Source organism: Myxocyprinus asiaticus, chromosome 25 (genome assembly GCF_019703515.2).
Source record: "Myxocyprinus asiaticus isolate MX2 ecotype Aquarium Trade chromosome 25, UBuf_Myxa_2, whole genome shotgun sequence".
In the NCBI taxonomy this organism is placed as follows: domain Eukaryota; kingdom Metazoa; phylum Chordata; class Actinopteri; order Cypriniformes; family Catostomidae; genus Myxocyprinus; species Myxocyprinus asiaticus.
The window spans coordinates 2,085,245-2,106,449 of NC_059368.1; the positions used below are offsets into that span (position 1 = coordinate 2,085,245).

At 37.9% G+C, this 21,205-nt stretch overlaps 1 protein-coding gene across 3 annotated transcripts; it reads left to right on the plus strand.

Moving 5' to 3' along the window:
- Nucleotides 1-2,035: 2,035 nt before the first annotated feature.
- LOC127416332 (transcription factor GATA-4-like) lies at nt 2,036-20,615 on the plus strand. 3 transcript variants are annotated; one of them, XR_007893090.1, is made up of 8 exons: nt 2,036-2,774; nt 13,533-13,699; nt 14,008-14,133; nt 14,537-14,618; nt 14,832-14,959; nt 15,122-15,315; nt 15,490-15,606; nt 18,911-20,615. XR_007893090.1 is itself a non-coding variant. In XM_051655637.1 (6 exons), exons 1-6 carry the CDS (start codon nt 2,192-2,194, stop codon nt 19,025-19,027), a joined length of 1,203 nt encoding a protein of 400 aa, XP_051511597.1. In that variant the 5' UTR covers nt 2,040-2,191; the 3' UTR covers nt 19,028-20,615. The 3 variants fall into 3 exon arrangements, 1 of the variants encoding a protein (XP_051511597.1); XR_007893091.1 differs by lacking the exon at nt 15,490-15,606 and having other exon boundaries at nt 18,911-19,049; XM_051655637.1 differs by lacking the exons at nt 15,122-15,315; nt 15,490-15,606 and having other exon boundaries at nt 2,040-2,774.
- The last annotated feature ends 590 nt before the right edge of the window (nt 20,616-21,205 follow it).

The window sequence follows — 21,205 nt, forward strand, 5'->3', positions numbered from 1 at the left end:
TTTCCACTCACTATAAAAAAAAATATCTGCACAGATAACAATGTGTGCATGTTTCCTTTGCCTGTCAAATCAACTGGATTCTTATGGGTCATATGTAATGTTGGACATTGATCAGTTATAACACACATAAGCTTGTTCTGCTCAGTTTAATTTGTTTTCTAGTAAAAACCAAGGCCGTAACCACCATAGACATTGAGGGGGACATGCCCCCCAATCCTGGATATGTGGTTACATCCTTGATAAAAACGAATAACTTAACATTTTTAAAACAAATGAAATGTAACTTCGTCTTGTTGTCATCTTTTATAAAAAAATAAAAAAAATAAAAAAATGATACAAATTAGACAAATGCAAGACAAATGAGACATGAGAGAAAATGAGATAAAATGAGACAAGATAGCTACTGTACAGGATTTTTCAAGACAACAATAAGATGATTAAGAATTGGATTTGCACACCAAAAAACAAGAACTATAAAAATGTATAGCTCTCAAATCAAATCACTTTATTGTCACTCAACCATATACACAAGTGCAGCAGTCTTGGGTGCAGTTCCAAGCAACATAGCAGTCATGACAGTGATGAGACATAGATGAGACATATACCAATTTACAATAAACTTCAGATTTACACAACACAATTTACATATATAATATACACATAATTACACACAATACAATATACAAATAATAATATACAATGTACAGTATACAATAAGAATCTAATATATAAATATGCAGTAAGGTTGTATAGTGTTGAGCTCTGCATGCAGAAGAAACTGTCACTGGCTAAAGTGATCGTTCTGTGTGAAAGTGGCCTGGATATTGGTGCGGAAGGCGCATGTTGAGACGCACAGTGTAATTGGAAAAATAAGGAAATGGACGTACAGTGAAGGTCTTCAGTGTGTTTATAACTAACAGCGCCAATGACTGTTAAACATCAGTCATCCAGAACAACAGGCGCGAGATTTCCGACACGAGTGACGTCAGTAATGAGACAGACATCAATTATTTGAATCACTCTTCCTCTGTACGTGATGAACAAATAATAGTAATGTTAAATCAGTTTCATTTAAACCATATAGAATTATTAGTAGTATTAGTCTGTTATTGTTATTATTATCTTTATTAGTTGCCTATTGTTTTATTATTGATGCTTAAAAAATATATATCAAAAATACACTCAAATAATGTTTTGCCTATTTTTTAAGATTTCCAAATTTTCAATTTCATAACAAAATTCCATCAAATTGAATTGTGCAATGTTTAACCAAATTTATTTTATTTAATAGTTCTATTAATTTATTTATTTAAGTTTAATTTGATGGAATATTGCTCAATTAAATTGTAAGGAATTTTGTTATGAATTTCAAATGCATAAATCTGCTTTCTTTTTCTTTTGAGTGAGTTAAAAGATAGTGATGAATTTTGCATAATTAAGAAAAACAAACAAAAAAAACAATAATACAAATTTACTTCGGCCTATACTTACATTTGATTAGTGACCTAGCAGTAGCAATTCGCCTAGGGTAGTATTTGTTTATTTTTGTTTATTTAATTGTCTGTTTGAAGAAAAAACAAAAAACAAAAAAAAACTCAAGATTACAGTAAGGTTTTAGGACTTTTTGAATGAATGAAAAAATAATCATTAATTAAAAAATAATTTATTTATTTATTTTTATTTTTTTATTTTTATTTATTTATTTATTTATTTTTTTTGTGGTAATCAACATTGTCACAAATGCTTAACTCTTAAACCAGAATATTCCTTTAAATATTTCGTTGGTGTAACCTGTGTTCATTGACTAGGTGAATAGAATAGAATAGAATAGAATAGAATAGGATAGAGAACTAACGGCCTATTGACTTAAAACCAGTTCATTTAAATGTTTCCACATAAGGTAGATTTTATGTTATCTGACAAATCATATGTAGGCCTACAGGCTTTTGAAGCCCACGTGAAATGTTTGTCAGGAAACTCTTCATGATGAGATGCGCTTTACTGGAGGCGGAGAGACCGAGAGAGACGGGGAGGAGTGCTGGGAGAGACTTCAGTGAGACTATCCACCCTCATCATCCTCTCTGCTCTCTTCTTCGCACTTTTGAGGGTGAGGTGAGGCAGAAAATGCTCTCCGCCGGCGCGAGGCAAAGGTCACGCCGCTGAGATCTGCTCGGATTAACGGGAGGTATCAATGCGCCAAATCCAGCCAAATTGGAATAATCGGGGTGGACGGTCACCTGTGGACATGTATCAAGGTGGAACGATGTCCACCAACCACGGACCCGCGTCTTACGAGCCCAGTTTCCTCCATAACGCCGCTTCTGCGGCCACTTCACCGGTGTACGTGCCCACCACCCGGGTGACCCCGATGATACCGGCCCTGCCGTACCTCCAGACGTCCCAGCAGAGCAGCCCCGTGTCGGGTCACTCGGCCTGGGCGCAGTCGGGCGCGGAAGCGGTGGCCTCGTACAACTCCACCGGAGCGCACCATCATTCCCCGGTGTCCAGGTTCTCCTTCTCCACAAGTCCTCCGTTAACATCCGGGGTCGCTGCGGCCCGGGAGACGGCGACCTTCACGAGCCCGTTGAACGTCACCGCCAACGGGCGGGAGCACTACGGTTCTCGGGGTCTGGGTGGCTCGTATCACAGCGGGTACCCGGCCTACGTGAGCCCGAATATCGGAGGCTCTTGGGCGGCTTCTCACTTCGACAGTTCCGTGCTGCACAGCCTCCACACCGGTGGACCGGGCAATGCCACAAGACACCAAAATTTAGGTGAGAATTTGTGTGTTTCTGCATACTTTCTTAAACTTGCGTTATCAAAAGTATAACCTACTTGAGATCTTAAAATTAACTTTAGCCGCCTAATAAGTGAACACTTGCGCTTTTTATTTTAAATAGATACTTCTGATCTGACCCTTACATATACTTTCACTGGTGCAGAATAATTTATAAAAACATATTAAATAATTTGTTAGAATCGAACAAAACTGGTTTAATTAGCAATAATTATAGTAGGCTAATTTATTAGGTTATCAAAATATTTTCAGCACTGTAAAATGTTTCATCAGGCTATTAATCAAAAATGTGCTTAATGTGAAAACTGAATGGGATTTAATATGACTTTATTAACGTGACTACATTTGGTTAAACCAACAAAAGTAAGTGTAGGCTAGTTCCTAAAGGAAACACCTGCATAATTTCACTTTCACTCACAGTGCAAGATGTTTTTGTTGCCAGAAAATATTGGTTGAACTCTTTAAATTGACTATATATATAAGATTAAGAGGGTAATGTTGCGGTCTTTAATTTCGCGTATTTATGGATTGTTATTTCAGATTGCGCCATGAAACAGCACATGTTAGAAGTTTAATGGCATTTGATCAGTTGAGCCTGATACAGCAGCTGCATGAAAATAATACATGCGCAAACAGTTGCACATTTAATAAAAAAAATGTTTTTATAAACTGTCTGTCGTGACCCGTGTTTGCTTCTTGTCTGAGTTTATTCAAAAGGGTTTGCTGTGTGTTTGCCAACTCATTGAACACCTTATAATGATTATGTGAGTTATAGATTAGCGTTTATCAAAGTCTCACGAGACAAGGCCGTGATTAAATTGTTTTAATTACGAGCTCAAAGACATTCACAAAGAGGGACTGTATTGAACACTTAGCCTATCATTTTATTCTTAAGCTTAAAACAATTAAAATAAGCATTTTAGATAACTAGAAGCATATCCAATTTGAGCCACTTTCTTCAAAGTATAACCCAAATTAAATTTCGTTATGAAGACAGTTTTTGTTCTCTTGAAACCCGTTATTTCACTGCAAACAAATTTGCTTTCGACTTGTTTATTACGTTATCTAAATGGTATTTAGTGCCATCTGTAAATGTGCAAAATTGTTTTTCTATTCAATCTTTAACTGCAAATGTAAAAAAAAAAAACGTTTTCAACGAAAAATTACAATTTCGACTTAAAACAGCTACAGTAGCTTAGTTTTTTATTTGTTCATTAGTTCATATTTATTTATTTATTTATTTGACAATTATTTCACATTTTTTAAGGTTCTTCCCTTTTTCGGTGTTTCAACGAAGAGACATATTGTCGCATAGTTATTTTATTTTTTTCTGGGATATGAATCATCTGATATATAGCAAGGAAGTCAAAATGAAAATAAAAGAAAAGGCTTTTAAATTTCTCTTCTCAAAAGCTTTGACAAGACCCGACAAATTATATCAGTAATTTGAAACTTTCAAAACTTAAAAACTTGATTTTATTTCTGCATTTACCCTCGATTTTGACATCTATTTAATATACAATAATGGATTAGAAATCATTAGTGGCAATAAAAATAAATAAATAAAAAACAGACAGAGAGAGAGAGAATAAAATGTGATTATAGGCCTACACATTTAAACAAAGACATTGTTTCTAAATGTTCTTTTCTTTTACTTAATTTTCCAGTTTAAAATAAGCTACATGAAACCACCACACCTTTTATATCGACATTAAATATGATATGCATTTCCTCTGTATGAGCATCACAAAGTGTCCACTGAGATGTGATTTAAAAATCGCAGAAACACTGTTGTTAAAATCGCATCGCCTGTATGTTTGTTTCACAGCATTTTATAGCTTGTTTTTAAAGCTTAACGTTATGAGAGTCATGTTATTGCAGGTTATGACTATACGCAAATGTTTTCGTTCTGATAAGGGCTGAATTTGCCTATTTGCATGACTGTTAATAAAACCTCTGGACGCCTTCAGATCTTTTACTATTATCAAGTTTAATCACGTTTAATATATTAATCGAGATTCATACATTTTTTCATGCACGTCAAAAAGTCGAACGTTTGACAACTTTTCCATGACACTGTATGTCCTTAATAAACACATTCATGCGAAATCATTTCTATTCTAACTTGACTTCAAATGAAACACTAAAATAAAAAAACTGCTTCATTATCCATCAGTGGAGTCTAAAAACTATAGACTAAATTCTGTTTGTTTGAAAAATAAAGTGAATCAATGTAGCAGATTTTTATCAAACATAACTTTTATGAATAAATGTTACCTTTTTCACAATCATGTGCTTTTAATAGTCTGTTGTTGTTGTTGTTGCAAACACACTTGTAAAAGAGGCGTCATCCTGTTCCTGTAAATACATATATATGTATTATTGTTTATATAGTCTTTAATGTTATAGATCCCATTGACCTAGTGTTTTAAGTTTTGCTGGTTTTTGGTTGGTCTAGTTAGTTATGATGATTAATAATACATTCCCAGAGATAGATTAAAAATAATGTAAGTGTCATATCAGTCACTGATGCAAAAAGGAAGAAATAATCTCCCATAATGTTGATTTCTGATATTCCGTATAATTCCCAAAAGTGTGCTCATGTAAAAAAGTATTTCCTAGTAATACAGTAAATGTATTATGTTGTATAAGTGTTTGCATGACCCCTATTCATAGCCATTAATTGCTTAACTGATCATGCCAAACAACTTGTTATTTGTCAACTGAGAAATATATATATATATATATATATATATATATATATATATATATATATATATATATATATATATATATATATATATATTTATGTGAGAAGTTGGATGCTCTTTTGTTCAGTTTCCTGTGGTGTGGACACTGTTGTCAGGCTTGTGTCTCCTCCTAGCCACAATATACAGCAATCCTGTTGTCCAAACTAACTTGTTTATGATTGTTTGAAAATTGTAGTTATAATCCTCTTATTTGTTTGTAATGAGTTTTACTAATTCCTGATAATAATGTGAATTCATGGCTGAAAGAAAATTGTCTTTTCTATATGTGGCCAGCTGAGTTTATGGCTCAAGAATTATTAGTGTGGATATAAGACACCTGATATATGATGCTGATAGTAATTTGAAATTGCTCTGTTGAACTTGACAGCTTGTTAAAAGTGCCACAAAGTTGTTTGAAAACCTCATGAATGGTTTACTGAGAGAGATGAATGATTATTTGTCCACATTGATTCAGTGTTGTGTTTAAGGGCTCCTCAGAGACTGTGTGTGATATATGAGCTCTCTGTTTCCATTTATAAACATTAGCTCAGTTTGAGCTGTCTGTGTGTAAGAGACAAGAGGACACATCTGATAGAGACACGACTGTAAAACTTGGCAAAGAGTGCCTCCTGTTGATCACAAGACATTGTCACTTTGATTCGGGATGTGTAGGGTTCTTTAGTATAAGGTTCTTGAGGAGTTGATGTAAGAAGTTCTTTGAGGAATTATAAAGATTGTTTTATAACTCCAGACTACAAAACCCTCTTTGGTTCAAATGGGTATATTTATGTTTGAGAGCTTGTTTTTTAAAGTGTGTTCAGGGGCGTGGCAAGACACCATTTATGGGGGGGGGGGGGGGTGCCCCACACTGTAAAAAAAATTAGGCTAAATTTACAGTGAAATACCGGCAGCTGTGGTTGCCAGAAATGTACAGATAATACGGCAACCATGTTTCAGGCTTTACGGGATGTACTGTAATTTTTATGCCTGTATACCTTACGGTTTACTAATGTTTACCCTCCTTGTTTTCTCCCCCATATAAGCTCCTCTCATGTTCAGTCCTGTGCCAGATTGTTTTTTGTGTGTTACCCTGTCGGTTGGCTCTAGTCTAGTCTCCAGTTTCTTAGTCACTTTTCTTGTTTGCCGAGTTTTTGGTTCTTTTTTCGTGTTTTTCTCCATCGTGAGTTTTTCAGTTGTATTTCTGTTTTCTTTAATAAAGCCCTGTTTTGTTGCCTCTCTGCGTTTGGGTCTATTCCTTACAAACCGTGACATAACAATCTGGCCACAACAGAACCCAGCAGAGGCAATATGGGCTTTTTTTTTTTTACCCAGCTCCTGTCCAAGAGGAATCAGTCTCCCAGGACACCACCTTCCATTCTTTATCTCAGGACAGACGGCCCATTGGCATTTATGCCATGGAACTCTCCAATGCGGCCATCAGGTGGTGTATTGGTGAGACCTTCCTTAAACATAATTTTCTGTCAGGCTTGGACAAGTCGTACCGTGCAGAGGAGCTGGGTGAGATATATTTTATTGTATTTTTTTGGCCTTATTGGGATTTGGTTGACCTCGTTTTTGGCTTGCAGAGATGGAGTTTCTGCTTCAACGTCGGAACACCAAATCCCACAACTCCTCTCAGCACGTGCCCTGTCCTTCCCCTAGTTCCTCTCGGGCTTCACATCACCATAGGAGGAGGAAGTTAGCTGCTGACCACCAAGTCAAATCATTTGTATTTTTTTAGCGCTTTTCACAACACACATCGTTTCAAAGCAGCTTTACAGAAAATCATGCTTTAACAGAAAATGAAACTGCAATATCTATCAAGTCATCATTGTGTGGTTTGATTAAATATGATTGTCAATTTTGTATAAAAATAAAACATTAAATAATAACTGTGAGCAAGCTGAAGGCGACCGTGGCAAGGAACACAAAACTCCATAAGATGTTGGTTAATGGAGAAAAATAACCTTGAGAGAAACCAGATTCACTGTGGGAGCCAGTTCCCCTCTGACTAAACATCATGAATATAATGACAATATTACTTATTTATGTGCAATGCAAGTCATGGTTTAAAATTAGTCAACTAAGTAAGTGTTAAGGGTCAGTGTTTAAACAAAAATGTTGTATGAACTTTAAGATTAATGACTAATGTCTTTGAAGTCCATCCTGGATTAACTGCAGAAGTTCACATTGATGCATTGTCCTTTGTTAGTTGGCTGATGAAGGCTTTTGTCGGCACTTAATTGATAGTTGGTGTATTCCATTATAAGAGTGTAGTCCATCATTAGACCAAGGTGATGCAGACAGAGATCAATGAGGTGCATCGCAGTTCAACCGGCCGGTCATTTCGGTGAGGTCTATCCTAAGTCTAATTTTCAGGCAGTGTCATATGAAGTATCCCATGTCTTATGGTTGGAGTTGGCATCAGTTCATCCTCTGAAGTCCATCTGTGGTGAGCAGGGCTGGGCCGAGCAGCGTCTGGGCAGAGCAAGGCGTGGAAGATAAGTGGTAAATGAGTTCCACCTGTGTGCAACACCAGTCAATTTGTTCCAGTGAGGGGCAGTGGGAGTATTTAAGGAGAGGAGACAGCAGCAGACGGGGAGAGAGAGAGACGCATGAAGCGATGTGTTTGTGTGTGTATCTTTGTGTTGAACGTGTCTACTGAAAAGCAACGCGTGTATTGAATTTTATGGCTGAAAAGCCTTATTATGTAACGCTGAAAAGCGTATGTGCAATAAATGTCTACGTGTTTGTTAAGCCGGTCCAGCTTCCTCCTTGCCCATGCATTTGTTGAACCATTATACCAACATAATAGACTGAAGTGATGTCTGGCTGGCACCGGCTTCATTTAGTCGTCATCACTCAGAGACACGTAGCAGTGGAGTCCATCGCCAAGCAGGAACGGAGCTGGATCTGGCTGGTTCTGTTGAGACAGGGAAACAAATAGAATAATATTAGCCTAGATGCCATTACATTTTTTGCAGAGTTATAGATCATGATAAATGTTTCTGGTTCCGGAAGACCTAACTAAAGCAGCCTAATTGTGAGTTGATGGATAAATTAGGTGTATGCCTGGCTAAATAGATGAGTCTTTAGTCTAGACTTAAACTGAGTGACTGTGTCTGCATCCCGAACAGTGTTAGGGAGACTATTCCATAGTTTAGGAGTTAAATAGGAAAGGATCTACCTCCTTTTGTGCATTTTGATATTCTAGGAACTATTAACAGGCCATATTTTTGCGATCATAATGAACGTGATGGAATATAGTGTGGTGGAAGGTCACTTAAGTACTGTGGCAGTGGCGGTTCTGGCTTACTTGGTGCCCTAGGCGAGATCTCCACTTTCACATCTGAAAGTCACATTTGATGCCTGTTTATTTTCACTTTCATGTCTGAAAGTGTAAGTGGAGATTTAGAGTAAAAAGGGACTTAAATATTGATCTGTTTCTCACCCACATCTATCATGTTGCTTCTGAAGTCATAGATTTAACCACTGGAGACTTATGGATTAGTTTTATGCTGCCTTTATGTGCTTTTCTCATTCACTTGCATTTTATGTACCTACAGAGCTGAAATATTCAACTAAAAAAAATTAATCTGTATTTTGCAAAAGAAAGAAAGCCATGTTTCTGGAATGGCATGAGGGTGAGTAAATGGTGAGAGGTTTTTCATCTTTGGGTAAACTATCCCTTTAAATAAAAATAACTAGACAATGAATATAGAAATGAAGTAACTATATATATATATGTGTGTATGTAGTGTATGTATGTATATACTGTATATAAACATATACATGTATAATATAATATATAAATATATATAAATATGTAATATATATATATATTATACTGTTGATCATGATTATCTTATGTTTGTTCATAATGTAACAATACATTATGAACATTCATAATCTTAACCATTTAGAGTCTTTAAGGCTGAGTAGCCTGGCAGGAACAACTCTGGGCACCTTTCCCCCATCGCAAACTTGCGAGCTCTCTGCGGGGGCGGGGTGGCTCAATTTGGGGCACCTTTCTCACATCTCAAGCCATGGGCGGGGTAACACAGTTTGGGGCACCTTTCCCCATCGTGATCTTTCAAGCTCTGTGAGGGGCGGCCGATCAGGTACCCTGTCGTGCTGCCCCAGAGAGCATTGCTGCCCTAGGCGGCTACCTATATCACCTATGCCAGGATCCACTACTGTACTGCGAGCTAGATCATTCAAAGCTTTGTACGTAGTTAAAAACACATTTTTAATTAATATTAAATTTTACAGGTAGTCAATGTAACGACGATAAAAATGTGGCCTATATGATCATATGTTTTGTTTGTAGTCAGCACTCTGTTGCATTTTGAACCAATTGAAGTTTATTTATTGATCTTGCTGGACATCCTCCCAGTAGTGCATTACAATAATCTAGTCTTGAGGTCATGAATGCATGAATTAGTTTTTTGGCATCAGCAATGTGTCATAACATAGCAATATTCCTGAGGTGGAAGAATGCTGTTCTAAAAACATTGGAAATTAGATTTTCAAATGACAGATTGGTATCAAATATAACACCTAGGTTCTTCACTGTAGAAGACAATACAACTGTACATCCATCAAGAATCAAATTATATTTTAGCGGCTTATTTTTAGAGGTTTTTGGGCCAATAATTAGTACCTCTGTTTTGCTGGAACTGAGTTGAAGGACATTTCTGGCCATCCAGTCTTTGATTTCATTGATACACTCTGCTAATTTGGAGCATTGTGAAATTTCGTCGGGTTTCAAAGAAATATAAAGTTGGGTATCATCGGCATAACAGTAGAAACTTATTCCATGATTCCTGATAATATCTCCCAAGGGAAACATGTATAAGGAGAAAAGCAGAGGCCCTAAAACTGGTCCCTGTGGCACTCCGTACTTTATTTTTGTTTAATTTGACAGTTTCTCGTTTACATAGACAAAGTGGTAGCGGTCTGCTAAATAGGACCTAAACCATTCTAATGCAAGTCCACAAATGGCAACATAATTCTCAAGCCTATTCAAGATAATGTCGTGATCTATGGTGACAAAGGCAGCACTAAGATCTAAAAGCACTAGAAGAGAAATGCAGCTGTGATCAGATAATAGGAGCAAGACATTTGTAACTCTGATAAGTGCAGTCTCTGTACTGTGGTGGGGCCTAAATCCTGACTGAAATTGTTCATATATACTATTTCTCTGTAGAAATGAACATAGTTCATAGGAGAACACTACCTTTTCTAGTATTTTTGACATAAATGGGAGATTTGAAATCAGTCTATAATTAGCCAATTCTCCAGGATCAAGCAGTGGCTTCTTATTAAGTGGTTTGATAATTGCCATTTTAAAGTTTCTTGGGACATGTCCTAAGAATATTAAGAAGAGGTTCTGAGATTACAGGGAATACCTCTTTTAAGAGTTTAGTTGGTATTGGATCTAACATACTTGTTGTGGCTTTTGATGTTTCGATAAGTTTTGTTAGCTTTTCATGACCTATGACTATAAAGGATTGAAGCTGCTTGTGAGGAAATATATGAGACACTGTTTTCTGAGGTATTGTGACAGATGATTGCATAATTCCACTTTTATTTCTGATTATTTTAATTTTATCAGTAAAGAAATTCATGAAGTCATTACCATTGTGGTGCGACAGAATATCTGGTTCAGTTGAGGCTTTATTCCTAACCAATTTAGCCACAGTACTGAATAAACACCTAGGATTGTTGTGGTTATTTTCTATGAGTTTGCTTAAATATTCTGACCTGGCAGCTTTTAGTGCCTGTCTATAGCTACAGGCACTATCATTCCATGCACCGCAAAATACCTCTAATTTTGTATTCTTCCATTTGTGCTCCATTTTCCAAGCTGCTCTCTTGACAACATGAGTGTGATCATTGTAACATGGCTTTTTTCTTTAATTTGCTTTAATCAAAAGAGGGCGACACTATAAAGAGTGCTAGAGAAGACTGTATTTACATTTTCTGTTATTACATCAAGTTCTTCTAGACTTTGTGGCTTACTGAGTATATGAGATAGATCGGGAAGATTATTAGTGAAGCTATCTTTAGTGGTGAAAGAATAGTTCTACCTGAACGATAGCATGGTATAGCCAGGAAGTGGAGGAGCCCACGGCGGCCCGCCAGGAGGTGGGGGAGCCAGTGGCTAACCTCCTAAAGGCGGGGGAGCCCGCTGCTGAATGCCTAGGGGCAGGTGAGCTCACTGCTGACCACCTGGGGGTGGATGAGCCCACTGCTGCCCGCCAGGAAGAGAAGGAGGAGAAGGTTAGTGGCCCCTACACCAGAGTCCACTGGATTTTCCCCGGTAGGGTTCCATGTTGCGACCGATCCCCTACCACTGTCAGCGCTTCTGGCCACAGAGGCTGTTCCCCTGCCACTGCCAGCTCTTCCAGCCATGGATGCCGATCCCCTACTGCTGTCAGTGCTTCTGGCCAAGGAGGCCATTCCCTTCCCGCTGCCAGTGCTCCTGGCCATGGAGGCCGTTCCACCATCCCTGTCCTCAAGCCTCCTCCCTCGCCGCCAGACTTTGCCCCCTTCATGGATTCTCCTCCTGGACCGCCTGACCCCACTCCCTTCCTGGCTCCTCCTCCCGGGTCACCGGAACTTGCTCCCTTTCTGGTGCCAGACCTCATTCCTTGATTCAAGCCTACTTCCAGGCAGCCAGACCCTACCCCCATCTGGATCCTTCTCCCAGGCCGCCTGACCCCATCCCTTTTCTGAAGCCTTCCCCCTGATTTCCCCCACCATCCCTCCCTTGGTCTGTCCCACCGGCTCCGCTCTGGTCTGTTCCGCCTTGGACATGTTTTGTTCTCTTCTCTTGTGTGAACACATGGCTTTGGATTTGTTTTCATTTGTTTCCAGTTTCTTAGTCACTTTTCTTGTTTTTTTGGTTGTGTTTTCGTGTTTTTCTCCATCGTGAGTTTTTCGGTAGTATTTTTGTGTTTACTGTATATGTTAAGGTAACTACCCGTTTACCAAGTAACTTTTTATTTTTTACTTTTGCATTTTTCATTATATTACCATTAAAATTACCTAAATTTTTGGCAGTGCAGTAAAATTTTTACCGACCTGGGAAACATTGCCCTGACGGTTTCAGAAACTATGTTGTGTGTCCCTTATTTCTGTCACTCTTTTGAGTTGGTTCTTTTCAATGTTTCAGTAAAATGGGTAAGCTTAATGGTCTAAAACAGTTTACTGTTCATCGGTCAAACGGGTTAACAAAATGGGTTGAATCGTTTTGCGGTACATCAGTTAAACACATTAGCAAATCGCTCTGAATCAGTGCACAGTCCATCATCAAATGTGTAATCAAACTGGTCTGAATCGCTTCACGGTTAATCGTCAAATTTGTTAGCAAAACAGTCTGTATCAGTTCACGGTTCATAACTAGCAATGCCCGATTCGCAAATGAACATAGTAAGTCGGCTCTTTTCAGTGATTCGGTCAAACAGGTTAGCAAATCGGTCCAAATCGGTTTGCAGTTCACTGTCAAATTGGTTAGCAAAATAGTCTGTATCAGTTCACAGTTCAGAACTAGTGATGCACGATTTGGAAAAGAATGACTCTTGTAAATCGGTTCTTTTCAATGAATTGTTCAAATGTGCTAGCAAAACATTCTGTATCAGTTTACGGTTAATCGTCAAATTGGTTAGCAAAGCAGTCTGTATCGGTTCGCGGTTCAGAACTAGCGATGCACGATTTGCAATAGAATGACTGCCGTAAGTCAGTTCTTTTCAATGACTTTCAAAACAGTCTGAATTTCATTGCAGTTCAGTTTACATCATTCAAACAGCCCATTTGAGTGTGAGTCGTTTCTAGCGGTTTCTCAGGATATACTTCTTTACTTTATTCAGAACCTTTGCCCCAGTACTTCTAAAAAAGTACAAATGCCTCTGATTCACAATGTAAATGTTTAAGAACATCTGTCTCTTTCTATTTGTCTATCTTTCTGTCTCTCTCTTCAGAGTTTTTTGATGACTTTGCAGAGGGCCGTGAGTGTGTGAACTGTGGGGCGATGTCCACTCCGCTCTGGCGGCGAGATGGAACGGGTCACTATCTGTGTAACGCCTGTGGACTCTACCACAAAATGAACGGAATAAACCGTCCGCTCATTAAACCTCAAAGACGATTGGTGGGTCTCTCTCAGACTGCATTAATATGGTCCATCACTTTATTTCAGCAAAATAAAAACATTTAAACGTACTGTCTGAAACCATATTTGCATCATAAAATCATTAAATCAGCCTTAAAAATGTCTGAGTGTCATTGCATTTTAAAACAAAATATGAAAGCAAGAGTCATTTGTCATTCAAATGCTGCTCAAGCTTTTTCTCTGATCTAACTTGACTTTTATGAGCTTTTAACAAGCTGGAGTCAAGGTGATGTTAATTAATAACCCAAATGAGCTCAATATACTTCTTTTCTCTGTCCCTCTTTCAGTCTGCGTCCAGGCGGGTGGGTTTGTCTTGCACTAACTGTCACACGACCACAACTACACTTTGGAGACGTAATGCAGAGGGTGAACCGGTGTGCAACGCTTGCGGGCTCTACATGAAACTCCATGGGGTGAGAGAGAAATCTTTGACTTCATTTAGGTTTATTATTACTATTATTGGCATATTTAGTCTTATTTTTCATCTTTACATTATCCTTTCCAGTCTGGTTTACTTTGTTTATATTACTTGCTTACTCAATTTGCCCTGTTGTTACATTTAAATGGCTTATTTTTGTGTCATTTGTATGTTGCAAATACTTTTACGTCTTTTTTTTAATGATACAAAAATTTACAGTTTTTGTAATGCTAATAAAACAGACCGTAGAGAGAGAAACTGTAGTAATATGTGTAACAGAGGGTAGCAGAGAATAAACAAAATACTCAATCTCACATGCAACGGAGTTACAAGCGTTTGTGCAGTAAACTTTATTTTAAAGTTCAAAATAAAAATGTATGGAAACCTTTTTTATACAGATTCCTCGTCCTCTTGCCATGAAGAAGGAGGGAATTCAGACGCGCAAACGCAAACCCAAAAATGTCAACAAGTCCACACCTGGTGAGTGCAGAATCAGATACTGATGCAGAAATACATCAACTTGTAGAAAAATATCTATGATTCTTCTCATGGTTATCATATAATGCTACTTCAAATAAATAATTCTGATTATATATGTGCTTGGTTATGGAAGCCACCTTTTTATCTTTTGTAAAACAGCCAAGTGTCAAATATGCCCTGAGTATGACCTTTGACCTGTCTGTGATTCTAAAGGAACCGCTGGTTCTGATGGTCAGATCCCGTCCAGTGCTGTGAACTCCAGTCCAACAGAAGAACCACGAGCAATAAAGACAGAACCAGACACAGTGTCACTCTATACATACCATCATATGCACACACAGGTGAGACAACTGCACGCACACACACACACACACACACACACACACACACACAATAATTGCTGTTTTCTTGTAATATATACTATGTATATATGTATGCTGAGCACTTTATTAGGAACACTATGGTCCTAATAAAGTGCCCGACATGATCTTCTGCTGTTGTAGTCCATCAGGCTCAAGACCACATCCACGCACAACATACCACGTGCCCCACCAAGAGTGGACCACACATTATAGCGACCACGAGGAGGTTACCCCATGTGACTCTTCCCTCCCTAGCAACTGGGCCAATTTGGTTGCTTAGGAGACCTGGCTGGAGTCACTCAGCACACCCTGGATTCGAACTCACAACTCCAGGGGTGATAGTCAGCATCAATACTCGCTGAGCTACCAGGCCCCCCGCCTATCCTTTTTTTTAATATTATATATATATAATCTATGGATATTATTATTTAGTTACCATGAATATGAACAATAATCATAAGCTTCAAAGTGAAATAAGGATTATGTTATATTAGCAAATATTTGTGCAGGATGGGAACTATTTCTTCTTCCGCTCATCTTAACATGCATGTTGAAAGACACAAGCAGATAAGCGCTTGCGCCATCACAAGACTCGTTCAAACAAGAGGGATCAGTGCCTTATAGAGGTAATGAGAGAAAATCAGAGAAACAGCTTCTGGACAGTAGTGTAGTCAGGGAATACGCCGTATGCCCACCTATCTTTCTTAGGATTTTGCATATGCCCACCTGAAATAAGTGATGATAAGTGTGGCCACCAGAACAACAAGTAGTCTTTTGACCCGAAGCTTTTTCAATCTACTAACGCGTTGCCACAGCACCGTTGAGTCAATTGTGTGTATGTATATATACAGTTGTGCTCAAAAGTTTGCATACCCAGGCAGAAATTGTGAAATTTTGGCATTGATTTTGAAAATATGACTGATCATGCAAAAAGACTGTCTTTTATTTAAGAATAGTGATCATATGAAGCCATTTATTATCACATAGTTGTTTGGCTCCTTTTTAAAGGGGTCATGAACTGCCTTTATTTTTTTTTATTTTATTTTTTTGTACTGTTCTCTGAGATCCACTTTTAATGTTATCAAGATTTACATAAAAAAAACATCATAATTTAGAAGTAATAGGCTATTTTCTGTCCTGTTTTGACCCCCCTCATCGTAACACACCATTTGAATAGGCGTGGCGGATTGTAGACTAGGAAGTAAACACCCACTGGTATGATTGGCTAACAGTTTAGCATAATTAAAAAACCTTTGCTTCTATGATTAGGTCCCAAATTTCCAAAGGACAGCTGTGTGCCCACCGATGTAAACTTCTGTGTGTATGTTTGACAGCCTACATCCTTCATAGATGGACGCTGCTGTGATTTAGGTTAAAAACGCATAAATACTCAGTACATATCAAACGATCTGTAATAAAAACAGTTACTCGCACTTGTATGGTGCAACATTACTGTCGAATCCAATATAGTCGGCACAGCATCGTCTTTTAGTTGAAATCTTTCTGAAAATCCTGTGTCGAATAGTGCCTTGTTTGTAAACGAATCCACGGTAAAATGAAGTGAACAAAGGACCAAGTTCTTACTGACACGGTCTGGAACTTCATTAAAAATAAAGTTCATCCACTCTTTCCTAATGTTGGGATCAGAAGGAAGGCAATGCAAAGACTGTGTTTTTCCACAACTTGGCAATGCACAGCATCTTGTTGTCTTCGGAGCCATCTTTATCATTTGGTTTCTGCATAGACCTGCATTTGCCTCTCACGTTATTTACCTACTACATGCGTGAATCGGTGGGCGGGGCTAAACAGGCAATGATGTAGAAGCAGGCGTTGATCTTCTTCTGCGGAGGTGGTGTTTAGCAACACTATTACGTAATAAAGCGGCACATTCCACATCCTGTCGTTTTGGCAGATTGGCTTCAATATAAGCTGTTTTTAGACTAACGAGAAAGATCTGAGTTCTGAAACTTACAGGATGTTTTTATAGTACAATGACCTCTTATATGTCAAAAGATCAAGGGTAATGATAACAGAAATCACCCAAATGGCCCTGATCAAAAGTTTACATACCCTTGAATGTTTGGCCTTGTTACAGACACACAAGGTGACACACACAGGTTTAAATGGCAATTAAAGGTTAATTTCCCACACCTGTGGCTTTTTAAGTTGCAGTTAGTGTCTGTGTATAAATAGTCAGTGAGTTTGTTAGCTCTCACGTGGATGCACTGAGCAGGCTAGATACTGATCAGGCTAGATACTGAGCCATGGGGAGCAGAAAAGAACTGTCAAAAGACCTGCGTAACAAGGTAATGGAACTTTATAAAGATGGAAAAGGATATAAAAAGATATCCAAAGCCATGAAAATGCCAGTCAGTACTGTTCAATCACTTATTAAGAAGTGGAAAATTTGGGGATCTCTTGATACCAAGCCAAGGTCAGGTAGACCAAGACAGATTTCAGCCACAACTGCCAGAAGAATTGTTCAGGATACAAAGAAAAACCCACAGGTAACCTCAGGAGAAATACAGGCTGCTCTGGAAAAAGACGGTGTGGTTGTTTCAAGGAGCACAATATGACGATCCTTGAACAAAAATGAGCTGCATGGTCGAGCTGCCAGAAGGAAGCCTTTACTGCGCCAATGCCACAAAAAAGCACGGTTACAATATGCCCGACAACACCTTGACACGCCTCACAGCTTCTGGCACATTGTAATTTGGAGTGACAAGACCAAAATAGAGCTTTATGGTCACAACCATAAGCGCTATGTTTAGAGAGGGGTCAACAAGGCCTATAGTGAAAAGAATACCATCCCCACTGTGAAGTATGGTGGTGGCTCACTGATGTTTTGGGGGTGTGTGAGCTCTAAAGGCACGGGGAATCTTGTGAAAATTGATGGCAAGATGAATGCAGCATGTTATCAGAAAATACTGGCAGACAATTTGCATTCTTCTGCACGAAAGCTGCGCATGGGACGCTCTTGGACATTCCAGCACGACAATGACCCTAAGCACAAGGCCAAGTTGACCCTCCAGTGGTTACAGCAGAAAAAGGTGAAGGTTCTGGAGTGGCCATCACAGTCTCCTGACCTTAATATCATTGAGCCACTCTGGGGAGATCTCAAACGTGCGGTTCATGCAAGACGACCAAAGACTTTGCATGACCTGGAGGCATTTTGCCAAGACGAATGGGCAGCTATACAACCTGCAAGAAATTGGGGCCTCATAGACAACTATTACAAAAGACTGCACACTGCATTGATGCTAAAGGGGGCAATACACAGTATTAAGAACTAAGGGTATGCAGACTTTTGAACAGGGGTCATTTCATTTTTTTCTTTGTTGCCATGTTTTGTTTTATGATTGTGCCATTCTGTTATAACCTACAGTTGAATATGAATCCCATAAGAAATAAAAGAAATGTGTTTTGCCTGCTCACTCATGTTTTCTTTAAAAATGGTACATATATTACCAATTCTCCAAGGGTATGCAAACTTTTGAGCACAACTGCATATATACTGTATATTTTTTAAAGTCTACAGATTCTCTCTAAACGCGCACAGAGCATCGGGAGAGCAACTGATAGCACGGGCTTGTGTCTATACTTTTGAAACAGTATTTTAATATTTACGGATTGACCCCATTGACTTCCATGGTAAGTGTCTCACTGTAACACGGAATTTTGCTTTTTTAAAAGAAAAGGAGGGACAAGTCCAAATTAAGTTTTTTTTTTTTTTTGTGGTAATCAAAATTATTCCACAAATGCTATCGATTGAGCTTAAGTTGTATTGAACCTAGAATATTCCTTCTATTTTTCAGTGTACGTATATAAGTGAATTAATTAAAATATTAAAACATTTAAATGTAAAATGTTTAGATGCTGAAAAAATTGAGAGTGAGAGAGAAACACAAGAACTTTGTTTTGTCTCTATAGGTCTCTGCGATTCCTACATACATGGGAACTCAAAGCGGAAGTTCTGCTCTCAAACTTTCTCCGAGTGGATCTTCCACCTCCAAGAGTGAAGCGTGGAACAGCCTGCTTTTAGCTTAACAAATCAACAAGCTTCTGTTTTCAGAAATCACTCCCAGTAGAGGCCAGAGTCTGGACTGGAGAACTTCAGATGAGACCACAAGAGCAAAGAAGACCATCATCTGGTGTTAGCATGGAGCTTCAACGATAGAATGAAGATATATATCTGATGGATACAGAAAGCAGAATCCAGAGCACTGTGTTGGATTCAGACTTGATTGTGAAATAAAGGATGCAAACATGCAGGAACTCGCCGTGAATTCACAGAATCACAAGAACCAGAGAACTTTAAATAACACTAAACATCAAGATCATGGGCTCCTCATGGAATCATCCACGGGTGGTTGATGAAGGGTCTTTCAGCCAACTAGACTGTAGCATCTACTTCATTCATTTTAATCCACTGGTTTCATGACTTTTAAACTGAGTTGTTGTTGCCATAGATAAGATTTCTTAACCCTTAAAGAATGGGCTACTGGATTCAGATGACGATAAATTGGAGTGATTTTTCTTCAGTGTGCTTTCTAGTAAATATACACAACAATTTTGGTGTTTTCTTCTACCTTTGTTTAACAAAAAGACAATTTCTTTACATATGGCACTCCCTATAAGTCCCAGGTGTACTATTGTATAATGAAACAACCATCGATCGAGACATTCAGATTAAATTCAAAGCACTACCGCTCCATTTTAATGGATATTTCCAGCTTTTCCCACTCTCAGTAAATTCACCTGCTTATCATTATATGCGGGCAGATGTTTATTTTAGTTCTTGAATTTTATTAAACATCTCTATGAGCAGATGTATCCCAAAGAACTAGCAATGATTTTTTTTTAACTTAATCCTGCTCAGTTTTGACTTTTGCGAAAGAAATTCCGCTTTTTCTCAACTTTTAGCTGCCATGGGCTTTTGATCTAAAGCATCTTGAAGTGCACCAATTGTTGAGATTGTCAAGCAAACCTGCAACCTTCGTATTTGCAGCCACAGTCATAAAAATTTGCCCACCAATTGCTTTCCTCTTAGTAGGTGCCGCCATGTTATTAAGCAGCATTCTAGTTGCAAAGAAAATGATGTATACTTCCTGTCCTGAAAGCTACATCCTTAAACACATTTTTAATAACCTTACCACACATTCTGGGTTACTCACAGATGATCTCCATTGATTTTTACTGATTATTAAACTTTTAATAATTATTCTAATAATAATAAAACAGTGTTAAAATGTTCCTTTCCAACTGGAAAGAGGACAAACATAAAATGTGAAGACATTCTAAATGTGTATGAACTTACAGAATGAAGCTGATCTCCCATTATAGAGTGCAAACAATGTTAGCTTTGGTCATTTATATGTAAAGAAGACAAATTCCATATGTAATTGTTTGCTTGTAGTAACATATGTAGTAATATTATGTATGTAACTGTATGTATGCAACTCAATCCATATTTAACTAGTTGTGCTACACAACATCAGATTGAATGGTTTGTCATTCAAAATTCAACTTTTTTTCTTTCACAGAGAGCAAGGACTAAGATTTTCCACAAGCGCCCAATCATTCTGAAGAAATTAATTAATTAATTAATTAAATAAATAAAAAACTAACAACTGCCCCACTGAAACCCCTAATAAGTTGACTTTACTCAATTGGCTGAGTAAGTTCGTTCCCTCAGTTGAACTGATAATGGTGTCTCCAAAACGTAATGTAGTTAAGATCAATTAACTTGGTGTTCATATAGAATGAACTTAACTGTTTAAGTTAAGATAACTAGATGCAAGTAGGCTTAACTCAGATTTGCTATTTAAATGTTGTTGTTTTCTACTAAATAATTTTAATTGAACTCAAAATTAGGTCATGCATTTTCACAGCTTAAATAATGAACAATATAACAGATTTTTTGTACTCAATAGTTTGAGTTGACACTTAAAATCTTAATTCTATGGAATTAAGAAAAATAAGTTCAAGGAACATAAATATTTGAGTTGTGAGTCCAAAACTTGGCATTTCAAGTAAGACAACTTGTGTGTGTGTGTGTGTGTGTGTGTGTGTGTGTGTGTGTGTGTGTGTGTGTGTGTGTGTGTGTGTGTGTAAATAAACAACAGTGGCATTATGTAAACAAACTGGCATTTAAAGGGTTAAAATCATGAAAACGAATGAATATTTGGAAGTTATGATCAGGTCTGATTTTGGTCAAAAAATCTA

What these genes read in the sequence shown, in the direction of transcription:
- LOC127416332 (XM_051655637.1), top strand. Translation starts at nt 2,192, where the DNA reads ATGCGCCAAATCCAGCCAAATTGGAATAATCGGGGTGGACGGTCACCT. An exon ending in TCTACATGAAACTCCATGGG is followed by an intron (nt 14,134 to 14,536) that starts GTGAGAGAGAAA and finishes TTTTTTATACAG; the next exon opens with ATTCCTCGTCCTCTTGCCAT. An exon ending in TGTCAACAAGTCCACACCTG is followed by an intron (nt 14,619 to 14,831) that starts GTGAGTGCAGAA and finishes GTGATTCTAAAG; the next exon opens with GAACCGCTGGTTCTGATGGT.